General features: G+C 37.3%; 1 protein-coding gene across 1 annotated transcript; it reads right to left on the reverse strand.

The window, feature by feature from the left end:
* Window positions 1-323: 323 nt before the first annotated feature.
* On the reverse strand, window positions 324-19,455 carry gabra2a (gamma-aminobutyric acid type A receptor subunit alpha2a). The gene is made up of 10 exons (XM_046870283.1): window positions 19,200-19,455; window positions 18,687-18,770; window positions 18,199-18,314; window positions 16,130-16,197; window positions 5,729-5,949; window positions 5,567-5,649; window positions 4,189-4,332; window positions 3,854-4,006; window positions 3,006-3,208; window positions 324-2,447 (listed from the first exon to the last, which is right to left on the reverse strand). Exons 2-10 carry the CDS (start codon window positions 18,755-18,757, stop codon window positions 2,151-2,153), a joined length of 1,356 nt encoding a protein of 451 aa, XP_046726239.1. The 5' UTR covers window positions 18,758-18,770; window positions 19,200-19,455; the 3' UTR covers window positions 324-2,150.
* Window positions 19,456-19,479: the final 24 nt, after the last annotated feature.

Raw genomic sequence — 19,479 nt, forward strand, 5'->3', positions numbered from 1 at the left:
GGATTTGGGTTTCCTGCATGTCTGACTGAGAGAGAAAAAAAATGTCCACAGCAGGCTGCTCTATTCAGCAAGCTTCCCACTGTGTATTGATTAGCAGTGTTTCAGTTTAGCAGCGTAAGGCAGTGCCATTCCAGCTCCCCTGCTGTATTCAGCAGTTCAGGCTTTGTTCGGTCTGCAATGTCTCTGTCTGTATGATATTAGAGTAATGGTGTTGTGTGTGTATTCATTTCAAAAACAAATACGCTAAAACAACTTTTACTCTACTCAGTTCATACTTGTCTGTATACTAATATTTTATTCAATTATTTCACTGACAAGCCGAGCATTGTTTAGATTTTTTTTAATACTGTTGTTGAAAAATCATTCTGGCAGATTGAAAGTAATCTTCCCCACCCCAAGTCCCAACAACACAAACACCACAGCACAAACACAGCACACACAGAGAAGTGAATTAGGTTTCCCATGTAAACACTCTCCTGCACTCCCTGAAGCTAGGAGACAGAAAGGGTTCAAAGAAAGGTGCTGTAACTGAGGCTGCAGGAGTTCATTCATACACCTTTACTGCTGCAGAGAGACCTTTTACTGAAAACAACAGAGAAAATAAGGCTGATTAAACGTGCCAAAAACAGGTTGCACGAAAGATCCTGGCAGAAAGAGAAACAATATCTGTGTAGGAGTGTTCTTGTCAGGTTCATCAGACCTGCAAATCTCCTAGGAGGTATTTAGCCAAATATGATGATACATCTGATACTATCTCTACTATTATTATTCATACCATTTCAGTGGCAATAAATACACCATTTTCTTTCCTACCCAACTCAAAAATAAATAAATGAAGACAGATTTACAGTATTATTAGCCATCATTATATTTTCATGTATCCTTCAAGTTATACAAGTCATTTTCTGAAAATAGTAACCATTCAACAATGAAAGCTTTTGCTACATGTATACCACAGTCAGCTAGCTACAACTCCAACAGGCCGAGTTATAGAATTAAGCACAATTCTATAACACTTGCTCAGCACTGTAAAACATCTGTTAGCTGTACTGTGTTGAAAGTGACTATGAAGAGAAATGTGCAAATTTCACTATACTGTTCACAATTCACAGTGAGCATTTGTAAACAAAATATATTTACATATATGGGATACAATAATAGTTGGTGATTTAATCGTATTAATGCTTTTCAGAAAATGATACAGTAAATATTCGTGGATTAGGACAAACATTTGATTCATAGTTTTAATAGAAAAATAAAATGTTTTACCTTGTCTAAGGGAACAAAGTCAGAAGCGCATTTCAGTGTCAAAAACAAATTAAAAAATATATCAAGTTCCACTTTTTGTTTGAAAATGCTACATGGAGAGCCAGAAATGATAAAGTGACTGGCCATATTTGTATTCACAATTGTATCTATCTTTAAATGTACATGGAAGTTCATTCGGAAAGCATTTGAAATACGTTATTTGCATTAAGTGCATCTAAGTGGCAAAGGACTGAGACTGTGCTGAGTGACGAGCTGTTTTCTTTTTAACGCCACATTCGAGTAATGGAGAGATAAATTACTCTAAAAATGACTGCACAAAACCACATCGAATATTAATGTCCCAGCTGTGCCTTGTGCCATCCTTGGCACTTAAGGATATAATTGGCAGTGCTTTTACTGAGAGGAAAGGATGGCAGGTTTCTTCCTTCCTCCTAACAACATTAAGTCAATTGCATGGGAACATAAGCATTCTCATCCTACTGTCTCATCCAGTACTGTGGGATTTTTAAATACAGGGAAAGAAAATCCATATATTTGATTGGTACTAAGAGATAAAAGGTGTAAAAGGGTATAGATACTATTACATTAGAAGGAAATTCTTATAATAAAAAAATAGGAAAAAATATTGACAATAATAAGGAAAATGGTTAATCATTGTCCAATAATTTTAACCAACAGTATATACAGAATTTAAAAAAAGGCAGTAAAAATCTGTTTCAAAACAAAAAACATATTATATACCCTCAATTGTAAGACAAAATCCCAAGCATGACACAATACGAAACACGTACAAATGCCAAGCAATATTTGAATATGCCTGTCTGTGTAAATGTGTATGTGTGATGTGGGTGTGATGTGTACATTCATATTTTATAGACTTGTCAGTGAGAGGGAACCATGTTCTTAATGACAGGCTCTCTGTTGAGATATGTAGCCCAGTAGACCAGGTTGAAGCTACCAAAAAGCACGGGGAAGATAATGCGGGACATGCGGTCGATCTTGCTCACGCTGTTGAAGGTCTTCCTGCTCTCTTTAGCCACAGGTTGAGCTTTTATGGGCTCTGATGTGGCGCTTTTGGAAACGGTGGGCAAAGCTGAATCCTTACCGATGTGGGGAGCATAGTTTGCCACAGCTACTGCATAAGCGTTGTTCTTTTTCATAACAGATCCCTCTTTTTTCTGTGTAAAAAAATTATGTTGCTCAATTAATACATCAAACTAACAAATTAATTTGTGAGGGCAAATAATAAAATTCCTAGGATATACCTAATAATAAAACAAACTAACAAATCAATTTGTGAGCGAAAATAATTAAATCACTGAGATATATCTATATAGTGATATAGAGACATACCTATATAATAGTATTGCATGAAAACAACTTTTAAAATACAATAGTTACTAATTATTGTTGATTTAATGCAGAACCAGTAAGGAAAATAAAGATTAAAGTTTTTTTTAAAGATATGCATGCACAAAGCAGAGAATTGTGTTTCTTAATTGATTTTTACTAAAAACTAGAGAAAAAGCATCTTATGAAGTGCATGATATTATTTATTATTTATGCCACTTCTGTATGCTGTAATTTAATGCTTTAAAGTTTATTGTATAATTTAACTGTAGATAGTTTTTTCAAGGTTTTAATATTAATCAAAAGCACAAGAGTCATTCTTAGAAATCTTCTAACAATAAAAGGTGCCTGATGTTTCTTTCTTTTAACCGTGTAGGCACAGTTACCTTGTCATTGAGAATGCTCTTGCCATCCCAGGCCCAGCCTCGTTTGGTGAAGTAGTTGACTGTCGCAAACTCAATAAGGGCAGAGAAAACAAAGGCATAGCACACAGCAATGAACCAGTCCATTGCTGTGGCATAGGCAACTTTGGGCAATGAGTTACGAGCACTAATACTCAGAGTGGTCATAGTGAGTACTGTAGTTACACCTGGACAAACAAAAGAAATACACTTATGCATGCACGTAAAATTAGTCTATAATGATGTTTAACATTAGAAAATGTACAATTACTTTAAAAGTATAAATTATATAATTAAAGAATAGAGAAAACAATACCAAATGATAACCTGCTTTCATAAAGTTTACTCTGAAGCTACCCGTATAATTACTAGAACCTCCTCCATCAAGTATTTCGAATATAGTACAAGATGCTGCTTCTCACATTTAAAGATTCTTTATAATCTTGCACCCTCATACCTTTCTGTCCTGCTTCATACCTACACCCTAAAGCGCACTCAGATCTTTCCCATCTGTTTCCCTCACTGTACCTTCTGTCCCTTCAGTCACTATGTGTTTAAGGGCATTTAGTTGGGCTGCTCCTCATCTATAGAAATCTCTTCCACAATCAATACGAGAAAGTGACTGTCTGACCACTTTTAAATCATGCCTGAAAACGAATTTGTTCCGATTAGCTTTTTCTGATTCATTTTAACGGTTAAATAGCTTTTTGTTGTTGTTTGATCTTATGACTTCACTTTACTGTACGGTGTCAGTTGAGTGTTTTGAAAGGTGCCTTTAAATAAAATGTAGTATTATTATTTATTTATTTTATTATTATTAAAATATTACCCACCAAAAACTGTTCGAGCGGGTACTGATTCACGGTTAAGCCAAAAGGACACCTGGGAAAGAATGACAGTCATGATGCAGGGCAAGTAAGTTTGGATCACAAAGTATCCAATCTTCCTCTTCAGATGGAAATGAACTGTCATTACTGTATATTCCCCTAGAAACACACAGAGAAAGAGAGTGAGAAAGAGAGAAATATAAATAAATTATACAGATAGATTTTCAGATAAAACATACTTGATGAAGAGACCATAAATAAGTGAACCAAGAATTGGATCAAGAGATATTGTACCTTACCATTTACAATGAAGGAAATGAATGTAACCTATGTGTACTCACCAGTGCTGGATTTAATCGTTTCTTTGCCACCGGTTTGGCCTCTCAAGTCATACTGGTTTAGCCTTGATCCATCTGGAGCCACCTCCACTGAAAGAGTGGCATTCCGTGTCCAAACATAGGTTACCTCTGTCAGAGTATATGCATCTACACACAGAAGCAGCATGTTTTTCAAAAGATTGTCTAATTATTGAAAATTGTATTAATAAGAATTGAAGCAAAATTATCTGTCTTTGTCAGATATATTTACAGAATTCCTTAAAAAAAAAAAAAATTCATTTTGACTGGTGAATTATGCAAAAATGTTTATACAAAAATCAAATTAAAATTTTCTTCAAATTAGGTCAGAAATCTCTTGTCAGAGTTATAGAGTAAGTATAGGTGCTTCTGGAAAGAATTCACAGCGCTTCACTTTTTTCTTTTCTTTTTTTTTTTTTACGATATGTTCCAAAATGGATTTAATTCATTATTTTCCTCAAAATTCTATAAACAATACCCCATGATTACAACATGAAAGAACTTTCTTTTAATTTTTGCAAATTTATTAAAAATAAAAAACAAAAAACACAAGTACATAATTATTCACAGCCTTTGCCCAATACTTTTTTGAAGCACTTTTGGCACCAATTACAGCCCTCAAGTCAAGTTTGAGCAGTTTCTCCCATTCTTTTTTGCAGAACCTCTCAAGCTCTATCGGGTTGGATAGGGAGCATCGGTGCACAGCCACAATCTCTCCAAAATGAACTGACACCTCTGTCAGTCTGACGCCCAGAGCGCTCTGGAGCAGGTTTTCATCAATCATGTCACCATCATGCTTCACTGTAGGGATGGTATCGGCCAGGAGATGAGTGGTGCCTGGTTTCCTCCAAACATGATGCTTGGCATTCAGGCCAAAGAGTTCAATTGTTGTTTCTCGTGGTCACTGTCATGTGCCTTTTACTGAGAAGTGGCTTCCGTCTGGCCACTCTACCATGCTGGCCTGATTGGTGGAGTGCTGCAGAAATGGTTGTTCTTCTTTCCAAATGTCCATTTCCAATCAAGTTGTAGAAACATCTCAAGGATGGAAACAGGATGCACCTAAACACAATTTTGAGTGTCATGGCAAAGGCTGTGAATGCTTGTACATATACATGTAACTGATTTTTTTTTCTTTTAGTTTTTAAATAAACTTTTTTCACATCGTCATTATGGGGTATCGTTTGGGAAATTTTACAGAAAATAACGAATTTAACCCATTTTGGAATAAGACTGTAAAATAAAAAAATGCGGAAAAAGTGAAGCTCTCTGAATACTTCCCGGATGCACTGTACTAAAATGGGTTAAAATATGCAGCATTCTGTCTCTTTTAGCCTCCACTTGTAAGAAAGAAACTTGGGCTTACAGCTGCCAAACTTCAGTGGACATGAATGGGAGTCCATGGGGAAGTCCTCCAGATGCATTGGACATTCAGCTTGCACCGTAAGCCTGGATCACACACATTTAATGCAATAGTGAACACCAGATTGAAAAAATGTTTAAAGTATGCAAAGTGTAGCCTGAATACCTCATGGTGTAAAGTAGTGTCCCATTCTCCATGATCCGCAGTAATTTGTTTGGCATGGTCATGTTGTGAGCCACAGATTTCTTGCCATTGTGGAAGAAGGTATCGGGGGTCCAGATCTTACTAGCCATCAGATTATTGAGTCGCAGGATATTCATTGGCCCATGGAACTTCAGTCGCTCATCTGTCCAGCGCTGGCGGAAGAACACATCCACTGTGTACTCCTGACAGTATAGCACACAGTCAGTGTTAAACATTGGACATTGCAGTGAATAAAATGAGTTTAATGAAAATGTATTGTATCTATTGTATTTATTGTATTACTGAATGAACAGTTCACACCCAGATGATAGTATAATCCTGCAACCCAACCAGATACCAGTGAGTTAAAAAGATTTTTGTCCCATTAAAAACAATTTTAATTTATTAATCCACTCAGAGAAATCATTAGAGTTTTTTCCAATTTGATGGTGAAATGAATGCAGCTTGAGAAGGCGAGAGAGCGTAGAGAGCAAAAGTAATATAAACTAATGAGAAAAAAAGCAGCTTTGAAAAGAAGAGCTTTGGGAAATAACCTTCTTCCCAATAAATGCTTAAATGTTTCCCAAAGAGATTGATGACTAGCAAGTAACCTCCAATTGTAAAAAAAAAAAAAAACCTACTAACTGGTCTGAAGTATTAGTCTGTATATCAATCATTGTAAATCTACCATGTGTCAAAGGAAGAAATTAAATTAACAAGTTCTCATTTTCCATTTACTATTACCAACCATCAACAAAGAGTAATAGATTGCAGTAATTTTATATATATATATATATATATATATATATATATATATATATATATATATATAACAGTAACATAGAATTAACTACTGCATTACATAAAATCATATAAAATTGGAGATGGCGCTAGCTTTAAAAAGGGAAGGAAGCTCTGACTGGAACGCAGGTAGTGTGGCACTGAGATGCAGCGTCTTATTCCCTCTGGGAACCAGGGTTATATACATCAACAACAATTTGGGAACTAGAGTACAATACCGCCAGACTGACCAATCCCTGCCTAGTGTGGATAGGCACAGCTAGGTCGAAGGACAGAGGGGGCGAGAGTGGCACTAAGGTCAAGGCTATAGGACCTGACAAAGGTCAGCAGGTTAGACCAGCAAATGTCCTGGAGAAACACTCCAGAGAAAAATGCCTTAGAGCCCACCATGCTTCAGGTTGAGTAAGCTCTGACCCCAAAAGGAGCAGGAAAACCAGGGAACTCATAAGAGGAGGAGATAGCATTCACAATCCACCTGCTGAGTGTCTGCTTAATCCACAGGGACCCTTCTTATTTTGACTGTAGCAGACGGCATAACAGCTGGTCTGACTTCCTCCATAGGGCAGTTCTGTGGATGTATGTGTTTAGGACACACCTGATTAAGCTCCTCCTGTGCTGGAAAGCAGGAGTATAGAATGTCTGGAGCATGACTGGTAGTGGGGTAGCCAAGGGCACCTGGGGTAGAGAAAGGCACTGGCCACACCTGCGGTAAACTCCAGACAGGAGAGGGAAACAGAAAGGGTGTAAAGTTTCTCAACTCTCTTTAGAGACAAGATGGCCAGTCTTTACTGTCAGAACTCTCAAGGGCACCTCCGGCAAGGGTTTAAATTAAAGCTTATACATGGCCTCCAGAACTATGGCCAGGTCCCACAAAGGCACTCTAAGTCGCACCTGAGGTCTTAGCCCCGGGTACCTTGGAGGAAACGCGTCACTGCCAGCTTCTACCCAAGTGACAGCTCAGCTAGCGGAGCATGTTTAGCCTGCAATAGCAGACACGTAAACCTGTTGGAGAAGACAACTCTTTAGCGAACTGTTCCTGAAGAAATTCCATCACTGGGCCAACCACGCAGTCAACTGGATCGAACTGGTGACCTTCGCACCATATAGTTAACAGGCAACATTTCGCGGCATACCACCTCCTCTGGAGGAGCTCTGGATTAAAAAATGGTCTCTACCACCTCAGCTGAGAAACCAGTGGCTAAGAGCTGTGCCCCCTCAGAGGGCCACATCCAAAGCCTCCACAGCTCTGGGCGGGGATGAAGAAAAGCGCCACCTGCCTGAGACAGAAGATCCCACCTGGTAGGAATCTCCCAGGGAGGATGTTCAAGAAGGTTTACCAGGTCGGTGAACCATGTCCGGCCTGGCCAGTACTGGGCTACCAGAAGGAAATGGAGATTCCCATGCAGTGCAGCGGGGGGAAAAGCATGTAGATGTAGCTTTGGCGACGCCTGCACCATAGCGTCCAACTCAAGAGGAGCTGGGTGAGTGAAGGAAAACCAGAGGGGACATTGCAAGGTTTCTCGAGTCACAAACAGGTCCCTGGGACAGGAACCCAGGTTCCCTCCACATGTAAGGCCTGTGACCTTGATTGTGTGGAGTGGTTTCCCCCTCTGGGAGAACCCTCTGGTCCTGAGCCACCACTAAAAGGGTTTTAAGTGCAAGAGGGCAAGTGGTTTTACGTTGGACGTGGCTGCCATCAGATTCAGCAGCCTTTGAAACTGCTTTACAGTGAGTAACTGACCTTCTCACTTCTCTCTTGACGGGCGTGAGGATAGACTTGACTCGAGCAGGAGACAACTGTGCCACATATTGGTCGAATCCCACACTACGCCTAGGTAGGTGGTCGTCTGTACCAGAAAATCTACACTTTTTTTGGCATTCAGTCTTAGCCCCAACTCCTTCATGTGGGCAAGAACGACATCTCGATGCCTGGTTGCCAAGTGCTCCAATTAATCTAATATTTACCAATCGTCAATATAGTTTAGTATGCAGATGCTCCAGAGTCTCAAAGGAGCCAGAACCACATCCACACAGTATGGGGTGAGAGTGCAAGGTCAAACAGAAGGAACCAATATTGGTAAGCTTCAACCCCAAAATCAAACCTCAGGAACTTCCTGTGTGAAGTAAGGATGGGTACATGGAAGTCTGCATCCTTCAGATCTATCATGACAAACCAGTTTTTGAAAAACCATTTGTTTCGGCGTGAGCATTTTGAACCTGAGCCTCATTAGTAAGTGGTTCAGCTGATGCAGATACTAAATGGGACACAGCCCCCATCTTTCTTGGGAACTATGAATTATCGGCTGTCGAAAAATTTGTTGGGGGAGGGACCACCTCGATGGCCTGCTTCCTTAAGAAAGTTTCTACTTCTTGTTCCATAACCAGAGCCTGCAAGGCAGAGAAAGATAGAAACGAATCAGTGTGGGTCATGTGACCAGCTACATTACCTATATAAATAAAATGGCAGCAAAAGCTCTGGCAGCACACTGTAGACCTTAATCAAAATATCATTCAGGTAACACAAAAAACACCAGGTATACAGTGGCTGGCTTGCCCGGGCAACAAAGGGCAACAAATTTCAAGGTCCTGGAGTGACCTAGCCAGTCTCCAGATCTCAGCCCCATAGAAAATCTTTGGAGGGAGTTGAAAATCCGTGTTGCCCAGCGACAGCCCCAAAACATCACTGCTCTTGTTGGGTTATGTTCTCATCAGTTATGTTATATTATGTTGCTTAATAATATTATGATTTTTTCTATTATGTTAGATTATGATACTGACTGTTGTATACCAAAAAAAAAAAAAAAAAAAAAAATGTGCAAGAGTTCATTGTGCGCATGTGTGATTTGACGGGACTTTTATTTTGACTAAATATATAGAAGAGAGAAAAAATATAACCTGTTTGCTGTTCCCTCGTGCACTGATGTTATGCCAATGCATTGAGATGTAAATGGAAAATAAAACAATACTAAGTAATTATATATGTAGTAATCTTTAATGGACGACAACAACATATTGCACATAGGCATGATGGAGAGAAATGAAACCTTAACAGCTCTAGAGGGGATCTGCATGGAGGAATGGGCCAAACTACCAGCAACAGTGTGTAAAAACCTTGTGAAGACTTACAGAAAATGTTTGATGTCTGTCATTGCCAAAAAAGGGTATATAACAAAGTATTGAGATGAACTTATGTTACTGACCAAATACTTATTTTCCACCATAATTAGCAAATAATTTATTTAAAAATCAGACAATGTGATTTTCTGGATTTTATTTTTCATTTTGTCTCTCATAGTTGAAGTGTACCTATGATGAAAATTACAGGGCTAACTCATCTTTTTAAGTGGGAGAATTCGCACAATTGGTGGCTGACTAAATACTTTTTTGCCCCTCTGAACATTAAATGATCAAGTATGAAGAACATTGTACCTAATAAGAAAATATTTATTAATATTGTCTACTTAATCAAAATAATACAAATATGGTTCTCCTTTAAATGGTAACATTATTCCATTGTATTTCATGCAATATTCCACTTATTGTTTATTAATCAACAAAACAGGACAATTAAAACACATCTATAATGCAAAATGCTATTCAATGAGTGTAATTTAGCCAGTTATAGAGTTACTATTACTTCAAGTACCATCTGCAAAATACAACAATGATAAAAATTAACAATGCATGAGTAACAGATTTTGTGTCCACATTATTCAACACTGAAAAAAGACTCATTGTTATTGCTGGGTTGGTAAAAAGTTTTTCATGTATTGAGCTAAACAAAGTTTCAAAAGCATGTGTAGAATGATCTAATCTTGTTAAAGTGACAGAAAACCCTCTCCAGAAACACTTAAAAATTGAGGTGAGAATCTGACGTAGCAGGCCCTTTGGCAAGAACCCCAGGGGCAAAAAAGAGACAGAAGTTTCCACAACAAAAAATAAGAGAGTAATGAGTAACAATGTTTGGAAATGTCTGAGTAAGGTCAATGTGCACCCGATCAACATTAAAAGGCCAAAAGCTGCATATAGTGAGGAAACAATTTTAGTCCAGGCCTCCAGCATGAGAGATAACCCGTAATTCACTTCAGAGTGAACATAGATACTACAAAAACCATAACCATATGCACTAGAAGTTCACCCATGCTTGGCATTTTGCAAGGGTCACATAGGAATACATAAATCAGAATAATGCTTATAAGATTTTATACAATTCAGTACAATAAAATGAGTAGCATGTTACTTGACATTTACATGAAAGAATGTCTACAAAAACAACCAGTTCATTGGCAAAAAGGGCTTGCCAGCTCCTTCATTTCTTCCAGCATCTGAAGAAGGTAAACATCTCTCTACCATCCTCATCACATTCTACAGGGGTACCAATGACCAGCTTTTTTAATGTCTGTTTTGAAAATTGCAACATCTCTAATTACATGATCCTACAATGGATAGTTCAGACAGTTGAATGCATTATCAACACAGCTCACCCTCCTTGTGAGGAGATTTTTACCCATGCACAAAGCCTCCGGCATTATGCTAGATCCTAGATGATCCCACCGTTCCCACAATCTATTTCCCCCTGAGCCATCTGGCAGAAGTTTCTACAGCATTCACTCAAAAACTGCCTGACTGTCATACTCCTACATACTTTGCTTACCACCACCACCACCATACACACACAGAGACAGACACACATTGCTCTGGGATCCAAGTGAACCTTTCCTAAATCAATAATGTACAAATCACTTTAATGGTTGACATTCCATCAGTGCAACTTATAATTACTGTTCACTTATTACTGCAATGACCTAATGTTTATAACTAATACATTGTACTAACTCACTATCACAGTGCTGTAGGTTCACGTTTAAGTTTCACTCATCTATTACTATTACTGTGCTGACACTTACAACTTTTTCAGTTTAAATCACAGCTATGAACCCTGCTGTGTTTACTGTTTTGACATTTTGTCACAAAATGTTTAGTGATAGGAACATTCATGTTTAACTGCCCCCTGTGCACTCACTAGACTGCTTCTCTTTACACCTTACTGCATTTGATATATTTGCATTTATTTATTTTTTCATGCTGCTGTAACAAAGAAATTTCCCCACTGTGGGACGAATAAAGGTTTATCTTATCTTATCTTATCTTATCTTATCTTATCTTATCTTATCTTATCTTATCTTATCTTAATTTATACTGCATTTCATTTATGTTCTGTCAGAATTGTTTATTTTATAAAAGTATTTAGCAAATTGGATCCAGGTAAAATGTGATTACTTTTCACTGCAAATCAATATAACTACTATTTTCCCTTAACAAAAATAGTTTGTTACTAGTTGTTGGCTCCTTGTAAGAAATCAGAAATGATCCTGATATCTTGATACTTAGTTCTACTTGGTCCTGGCACAGGAGGTCCACAGAAATGTCTTGCTAGTCACTGGTATGCAAAAAAACAGCTGCTGCAAAAACATTCCCAATCCTGATACATGATTCTACTAATTTCTGGTACAGCTACAGACTCAGCTGAGCTTGGATTTGTTTTGCAACCAAACCAGAATGGGCAGAGCTGTTCACAGGCTCCAATAGCAAAATCCAGTATACAAACTGAATTGTTCTGTAGCCATTAATAATTTAAACTTGATTTAGACAGGAGTTGCAACACTGACAGGTAGATTATTAGACCATTAGACAAAACCGGCTTGTTAAAGAGTTAAAAGTTACCCCAGCCATCATTTTATCTTTTTATCCATCCATTCATCTTTTCATTAGCATCAATATATCAATCTTTAATGTTTATTGGTGACATTGGATGTAAGTCTAGTTCATGACATGTTTCTAGTGTCAGGCAAAACATTTCTGTGATGGATCTCTGGAATGCATAATAACCAGTAGGAAGCCGTGTATTTTACACCTAGGCTTTCAGTTGTGTCCTATTTGAATCAATCCAACTCGTAATACCATCATTATGAAACTACGGCTATAGAAAGCATCAATATATTTTACAAAAATGCAGTATAACAGAGCACTGCATCATAGTCAGGTATCTCACACAGTGAAAATAAATGCCATTACTAAAGCAAGAAACACAATGAACACAACTCAACAAGTCTCCTTTCACTGCAGCCACAGCTGCGCTGCCTGACTACATCATTTCTAGCAGAAGCCTCAAAAAATGACTCCGGGTTTTTCCTGTGCATTGCGGTTTTCCTTAGGATTCGACAAACTGTTTTGAACTGCTTTGGCTGAGCTTTCCTCTTGATGTCCAACTTGTCTTCAAAATGGCATTGTAAGTGTGTCTGTGACCAAATCAATTTCTTTCTCTCTCTCAGCCATTGTAGAATGAAAAAACCTACTATTAAATCCACATGAATATATTTGAGCTTATGCAGTTTGCTACAGATGCAGGATGTAAATAGTGCAGTCTCTAACCATCCAATCAAAGGACATGAAAATGGCAATGTTATCGTATACCCTGTTGTGTCCAGCTCAAAATCTAATTTATTAAAGCAACAATTTCAAGCAACGTGTACTTTACTCTACAGGCAATCGTACTGCTGATTCTGAAGCTTTCACAGCAGATTCCTTTGACCTCAGAAACACGTGATTTGATGGCTGAAAAATGAATGGATAAAAACTGTAACTTAAACATACACAACAGGAAGAAGCGCTTGCGGTAAAAAAACACTAATGAATGAAGAGAATATACTTTTGGAAATAATTTAATACATATTCATGAAAATAAATAGATTAAAACTGAAGAAAAGCTTGTCCCTGATAATAATACACTCTATGGTTTATGTATTCTATAATCTTAATGCTGACTATTAGGAATTACCTGCAGACAGAAGCGAAGGTGAATCAAGAGTCAAGCTCCAGAAGAATTGTGAAGTTCTCCAAAATGTTTAGAAATATGAACAATATTATTAATAATATATCAATACAATATTTTACAAATATTTTGTGGTGTACCTGACACTACTGCATTTTGGTTCAATTTTAATTCCAAATTTAAGATCATATTTATAGATGAGTTTATATGCTCCGGGGCTAGTGAACGGTTAATACTGACATTTGCATTCAAACTTCAGACAGTTGCAGACAAGCTGCAAATGTGAGGAGGATTTTGCTAAAAACAGGTGTGCAATGATTGCATGATCAACATAATTATAATGACTGGGATCATTTTGTGTCCTGATCATGATAATTAGCCTTAATATATTCACAGTATATTAGCCTATTATTACAGGTGTATTTTAATCCTTGCCATATTAATCACATTTTTTAATAGTTTCACACAATATCTTATTGAAACTGACAAAGAAATAAATGCTTTGTGGTTCACAATTCTATTCCCTGTTTCTGAGCGCAAAAAGGAAAATGTTTTTAAATTATTTATTATAAATATTTGAGAGCAGAGAGTTTGTGAAACGAAGTGAAAAGCTTTTAGGCAGAGCTTAGCTTGTAGAAGAAATTGGTGCTATGAATAGACAACAGAGTGTGAAAGAGACAGAATAACATCTACAGAAAATAATACAGATAGTCGTGTATAATATTTGGAGATACACGTCTTGAGAGAAAGAGAATGATAAATATTTTACTACATTTTTACATTTTAATCTAATACTTAAATAATCATTTAAATATCAAGCTGTGTGTTTGTCAATCTGAATCTAGAAGCGAACTGAACAACTGAACAACTGCCCAAAGCTCTAGATAAAAAAATCAGACAACCTGAGAGTACAAGCTGGGCAGTTGTGTGATTGAACACAAATGTAGCTACCGGTGGATTTTTTACTTGAAATCAAGCCAAAATGTTTGTATTTCCAGATGTCTGATTAAACATTTAAGCAGTCTGGGTAATTAAAATTGAGTTGAGACTAGGTCTTGCCTGTGAAGACTGCATTCGTCAACAAAAACTATAAATCAGCAGCAACACCAGAGATCTGTACCTGTATATAGGGGAAAGAAGGCACTTTAAACCTGAGAAATAGAGAAAATCAATCAGAGCCAATGCACACGCATCTAAAATGTCCTCAAAAAAGACATAATCCCCTGCCATACACAAACCAGATATCAAGTTGAAGAAAACAACACCAGATGAAGGCCATATTAGAATTACAGAACAAATACACAAATGAGACACAAATGTTCTAGAAACTAAATCCCTAACAAAGTGTGGAGATAGAAATTATCTGCTCATGAGCCAAAGCATACAAGCTCAGTCTGGCACTGTGGAGCTAGCATCATGAATTGGGGTCACATGGCTGCTTCTTGCTAACTAATCTTAAAGGAGAATGCAACTCATTATAATAGCAAAAGAATGTATACAGCAGTCCACAGAAACATACTGTCTGTCATTTTATTTAGAAATAGACAAGGAAATGAAAAGCAGAAATCCTGATCTATTATCTCGTGGTCATATTATTATCTCAAGTCTTCAGTGTATAGCAAAAACAAAAACGATTTGATTTGCCTTTTTTAATACTTTTAGAGTTTAGAAAGTTAAGTTAGAAGTTTAATTGATTTGATTGGCAAGCAGTGGCTATACTAAAAAAAAAAAGGTTGGAAATGTATAATTTTTTTTTCTTTTCAGAGAAAGCAAGCTACACTCTGAGTATAGAGATAGCAAGGTGAGAGCCTGTAAAGACCTGAAGGCTTACTACAGGAGAAGTACAAATCTTCTTTTACAAGGTAAAATGTCATTTCCTCCATAGCATTTTAATGATTTTCAGTGGAACTGTAATAAATGAATTCTATGGCGACGTTATTAATCACAAGATTGGTTGCCTATTGTTGCCTTATATTATTAAATAACAAGTTTGTGTCATTACCACTTACTATTGTCTGATATACAACCAAAATGCATTAGCATGTTCCACTTTTTAGGTTAATTTGATTTTATGTATTATATTTCCTTATTCCTTATTGTGTCTACATATATTCTAATTATTTGTCCATTTCATGAAAAGAGGAAAAATACATTGTTATCCTTCTACTCCTTGCTCAACATGACTTTCTGCATCTTCTTTAATAACACCATAAAACATGCTGTTAATGTTCCATTACCTGATTTGGGTTTCTACTGTTACGTGTAAGTCATCAGTGTAACTCATAATATTGTACAAATACGGCAATATTTTAATTGAATACTATTCACCAAGTCAACATGGGATTCAAACACACAAATGCTCTCTAGCTAAAATACACCCCTGAATAAAGAGCAGCAGGAATAATGGACAGACTCCATCTTTGTCAAAGTATAAAGGTTAGAGAGTACTAGTGTAGAGGAAACAGAAAGCAAGTGAAAAATACATCCAAACCTTGTTTTCATGGTAACCTCTATTCTGCTTTATTCTAAATATTTGAAAGCAGAGAGAGCGAGTGATACGGTGTAAAATAGGATTTTGGGAAAGCTTTTAGGCACGTAGCAAAAATCAGTGCTATGAACAGACAACATAGAGTGAGACAGTGAGAGGGACAGGGAGCCAGGATATGAGAAAGTGGAATAATACACAAGTACATACACAATGCAAAGACACAGCATGTTATTACATAGCATATGGGAAAAAAATATTTTACCATGTCTGCATCTGATACTGGTCCAAAACTTGTTACATAAATATCAGTCTTCACCTCTGTCACCCGATCTACGAAAATAAATTTGCAAAATCATTGTCAACTCGTTATCAGTGACAATGGCATGCTGGAAAACAAGGAAGCTGAGCAATCATTATTAGCCTGGAACACACACAGCAATGACGAATTCATAAAATTAGAAAATACATCATAAAGTCTCTAAGCATCTTAGTTCTGGTCACTACAAGCTGCACCTTTCCATTGATATGTCTAGCCTGGAACACCATTCTTCTGAAAGATCTGGTCCTCGTGATCTAGTGACTACAGCCATAGCATATCATTTTCTTGCAATTTCATTCAGAGAGCCATCATGCCCTCTATAGTGGTACCCTCGTTTTGAAAGAGACCACTTCCAAGAAAAGGGAAACGTTTCATCATAGGGAAAAGATGATCAGTCAGAATAATGTTGTATTGATGCCTCCTCAACATTTAACAGACCCACCATCTTCTTCTTCACCTTTACATTGATTTTGTGTATGTGTGTAAGTGCAAGTGTGTGTCTGGGCATGCAAATGTTTGCATTTTTAATAGCAAAAAAACTCACCCAATTATTTCTGAATACTACAGTGATTGCAATCAATGTTGATGAGCATGTTTTTATGTGTAGGCACAGCAAACATCAGAGAAATTCCTATGAATATTATGTAATTGTAGGAAGGACTTCAAAGCCAAGTCAGGGTTAATAATGATAATTGGGGCTTGCATGGTTTATTCCGCAGTTTGTTTTCTGTGAATACTCTGACAACACATTAAAGTTTTGTACAGGAGTTCACATACAATCATTACATAATACCGCATACAAAGAACGGAGAATTTATTAGAATAAGCTGTATTTCATCAATGAATGAACTGTCGATTATAAAAACTACACATTAAACTGCAAAAAAGAAAAGGATTGCCTTAGATCCTACAAATCTCAAGAACCATACTTGAAGGAAGAAACACTGTTTTTCTAAAAACATTCCTGCTATTTAACAAATTAGTCCAAATCTGTTATGATCCTCCATAGGTGCTTGATTTGGTTGAGATCTAAGGACTGTTCATCATAAAATCTATACCATTTTCACATTTTATATTCTTATTGAGCCCTCTGGGACATTCTCATGCTGGATAAGACGACTCCTATCAGGAATGTTTTATCACAAGACAAACGCGATCCATCAGAATAACGTCATATTGATTAGCAGTAACCTTTTCATAGTACAATAGCAAGTGGATCCAAACCATGACAGCAAAATTACCCTAAAGGGTCACTCATTCATTCCTGAGCTGTTCTGTTTTGGATAACGAACATGCATTTGCCTACTTGCGGAAAAGACAATGAGTGATGACTCCTGTGCTTCGTGCATCAGTGTGAACTTTCAAATATGCATTTGTCTTCATAATGAAGGGCTTAATCACTGCAAACTATAATACCGCTCTCTTTGTGTAATTGATCTAATTGTAGACTTTGCTGTCAGTCTGATCGAGACTTGCATTCTCATTCTCAGTATCTGGAAGAAGTGTTTAGCAGTTGCTCTTCTATGCTAAGTATCAGTGAATGTGTCTGTTTAACCACACCCTATTTACTGCTGTTTTTCCTGTAAATTTAAATGCACATGACACTGGTCCTATTTGCAAACAGCCAAAAGATCTTTCTGACTAAAACAATATGCACCAAAGGCACATTTTCTCTTGCCATCCTCATCCAAAGTTTAAAGTTACTGCCACAATTGGGTTAATTGTATTGTAAATTTTACTTTAGTTTTCACTGTATTGTAGATCTAAATAAATCAGAATTGTAATCATTTTAATAAGTATTTAATTACAAACTGCATCTTGTGAACTGTTAAATGTTTCTGCAATAATTAACAGTGTGCAGTCCTACAGGATGAAATGAACAGAATAATAAGCCATATAATAAAATCAGAGATCTTTTGCACAATGCAACAGCTTAAACAGTTGGATTTGAGGTCTCAGATATATAATAAACCCCCAGTCTTGTAACAGGCACTAAGTGCAGTGTCACTCACCTCCAAGACCTGGTCTCAACCTGTTATCATAGCCATCCAACAATCGGTCCAGGATCCTTGTGAATAGTGTGATGTTGTTTTTGAAAGCCTCGGAACCAGACACATCTGATTTTGACCTTCATATATTGATAAGAAAATGCACATTATTAAACATTCATAAACGCTCAGCAGCATTGTCCATAAAAAAAAATCAGACCTTCTCATGAAAGTAATAAAGGACCTGAAAACAATAGCACCAACATGGGCAATGTGCTCACAGGTGTTTTTTTTTTTTTTTTCAGCACAAATATAAATGCTTTGACATTTGTTGGTATACAATCCAGAAACATGTTTGGTTCAGCACACGTTTGAAGCACTTTCTTTAGCTTACCCCTATTTTATAGATTTCATTTTTCATCTAATATCAAGTCATTTTTAATTATATATGCATTTATGAATAAGTCATTATGCCAGGCCATCAAAAACCAAAAATAAAAGTCTGCACTTGCCTTGTCTGCCAGGCTCCATTTAACATCAGGTAGAGCAAGAGTCCCAAGGAGCGAAAATATCGGCTGTTCATTTCTGATCAATCCCTATAATAATGAGGGAAATGTGTTTTTAAAGAAAGTCACACTTACAAACAGTAGTTGATGCAACTGCATTGTTACTTTGACCAAACAATCCTATGATACACAAGAACATTAAAAAAAACAACACAGAAACAGAAGTAAAAACAGAATCCAAAGGCTTTGGATTAAGAATGAATCACAGCAAGATTGTCGCCTGCACAGGATTTAAGAAAGAACTGTGATTGTGCACAAGGTGCACGGTTCTCTGCTGATCGTAGTTCAGCGTTTAGGGTATATTCCAGTGTCAACGACACTGACGCCTTCAGTTTCCTTCCATTTCGACTAGACAGATGATGAATGAAGTCCTGTTGAACTCCTGTGGTGCTGAATAAACACAGGCTACATGTCTACAATACAGAATCAACTCTCACAGTGTTGATCAAACAGTTTTACCTGCTGAGGATTGAGGAGCGCACAGGAGAATCTAGTGAATATATGCGCACGGACGCAACTGGTGCACGGCTGTTTCAGCTCCTTGCTTCAGTTTAGAGTAGTTGCGTTCACACTACTGCTCACCAACCGGCTCGCTTTTTCCAAAGAGCCCACCTGTAAGCAGTAGCCGCCTGCGAGAGCTGGGAGCGCGCAAAATGCTCGCGCTCGAGAGCCACGCTGGAAACGCCGGGTCCTAAAGTGCGCGCCCGCTCTCTCTCTCTCTCTCTCTCTCTCTCTCTCT

Source organism: Silurus meridionalis, chromosome 2 (genome assembly GCF_014805685.1).
Source record: "Silurus meridionalis isolate SWU-2019-XX chromosome 2, ASM1480568v1, whole genome shotgun sequence".
Classification (NCBI taxonomy): Eukaryota; Metazoa; Chordata; class Actinopteri; order Siluriformes; family Siluridae; genus Silurus; species Silurus meridionalis.

Excerpts from the sequence above, each read along its gene's own strand:
- gabra2a (XM_046870283.1), bottom strand. The coding sequence starts at position 18,757 with ATGAACAGCCGATATTTTCGCTCCTTGGGACTCTTGCTCTACCTGATG. Across the intron at positions 18,315-18,686 it reads AATGGAGCCTGGCAGACAAG|GTCAAAATCAGATGTGTCTG; the intron begins GCAAGTGCAGAC and ends CAATATATGAAG. Across the intron at positions 5,650-5,728 it reads ACACTACTTTACACCATGAG|GCTTACGGTGCAAGCTGAAT; the intron begins GTATTCAGGCTA and ends TGTGTGATCCAG.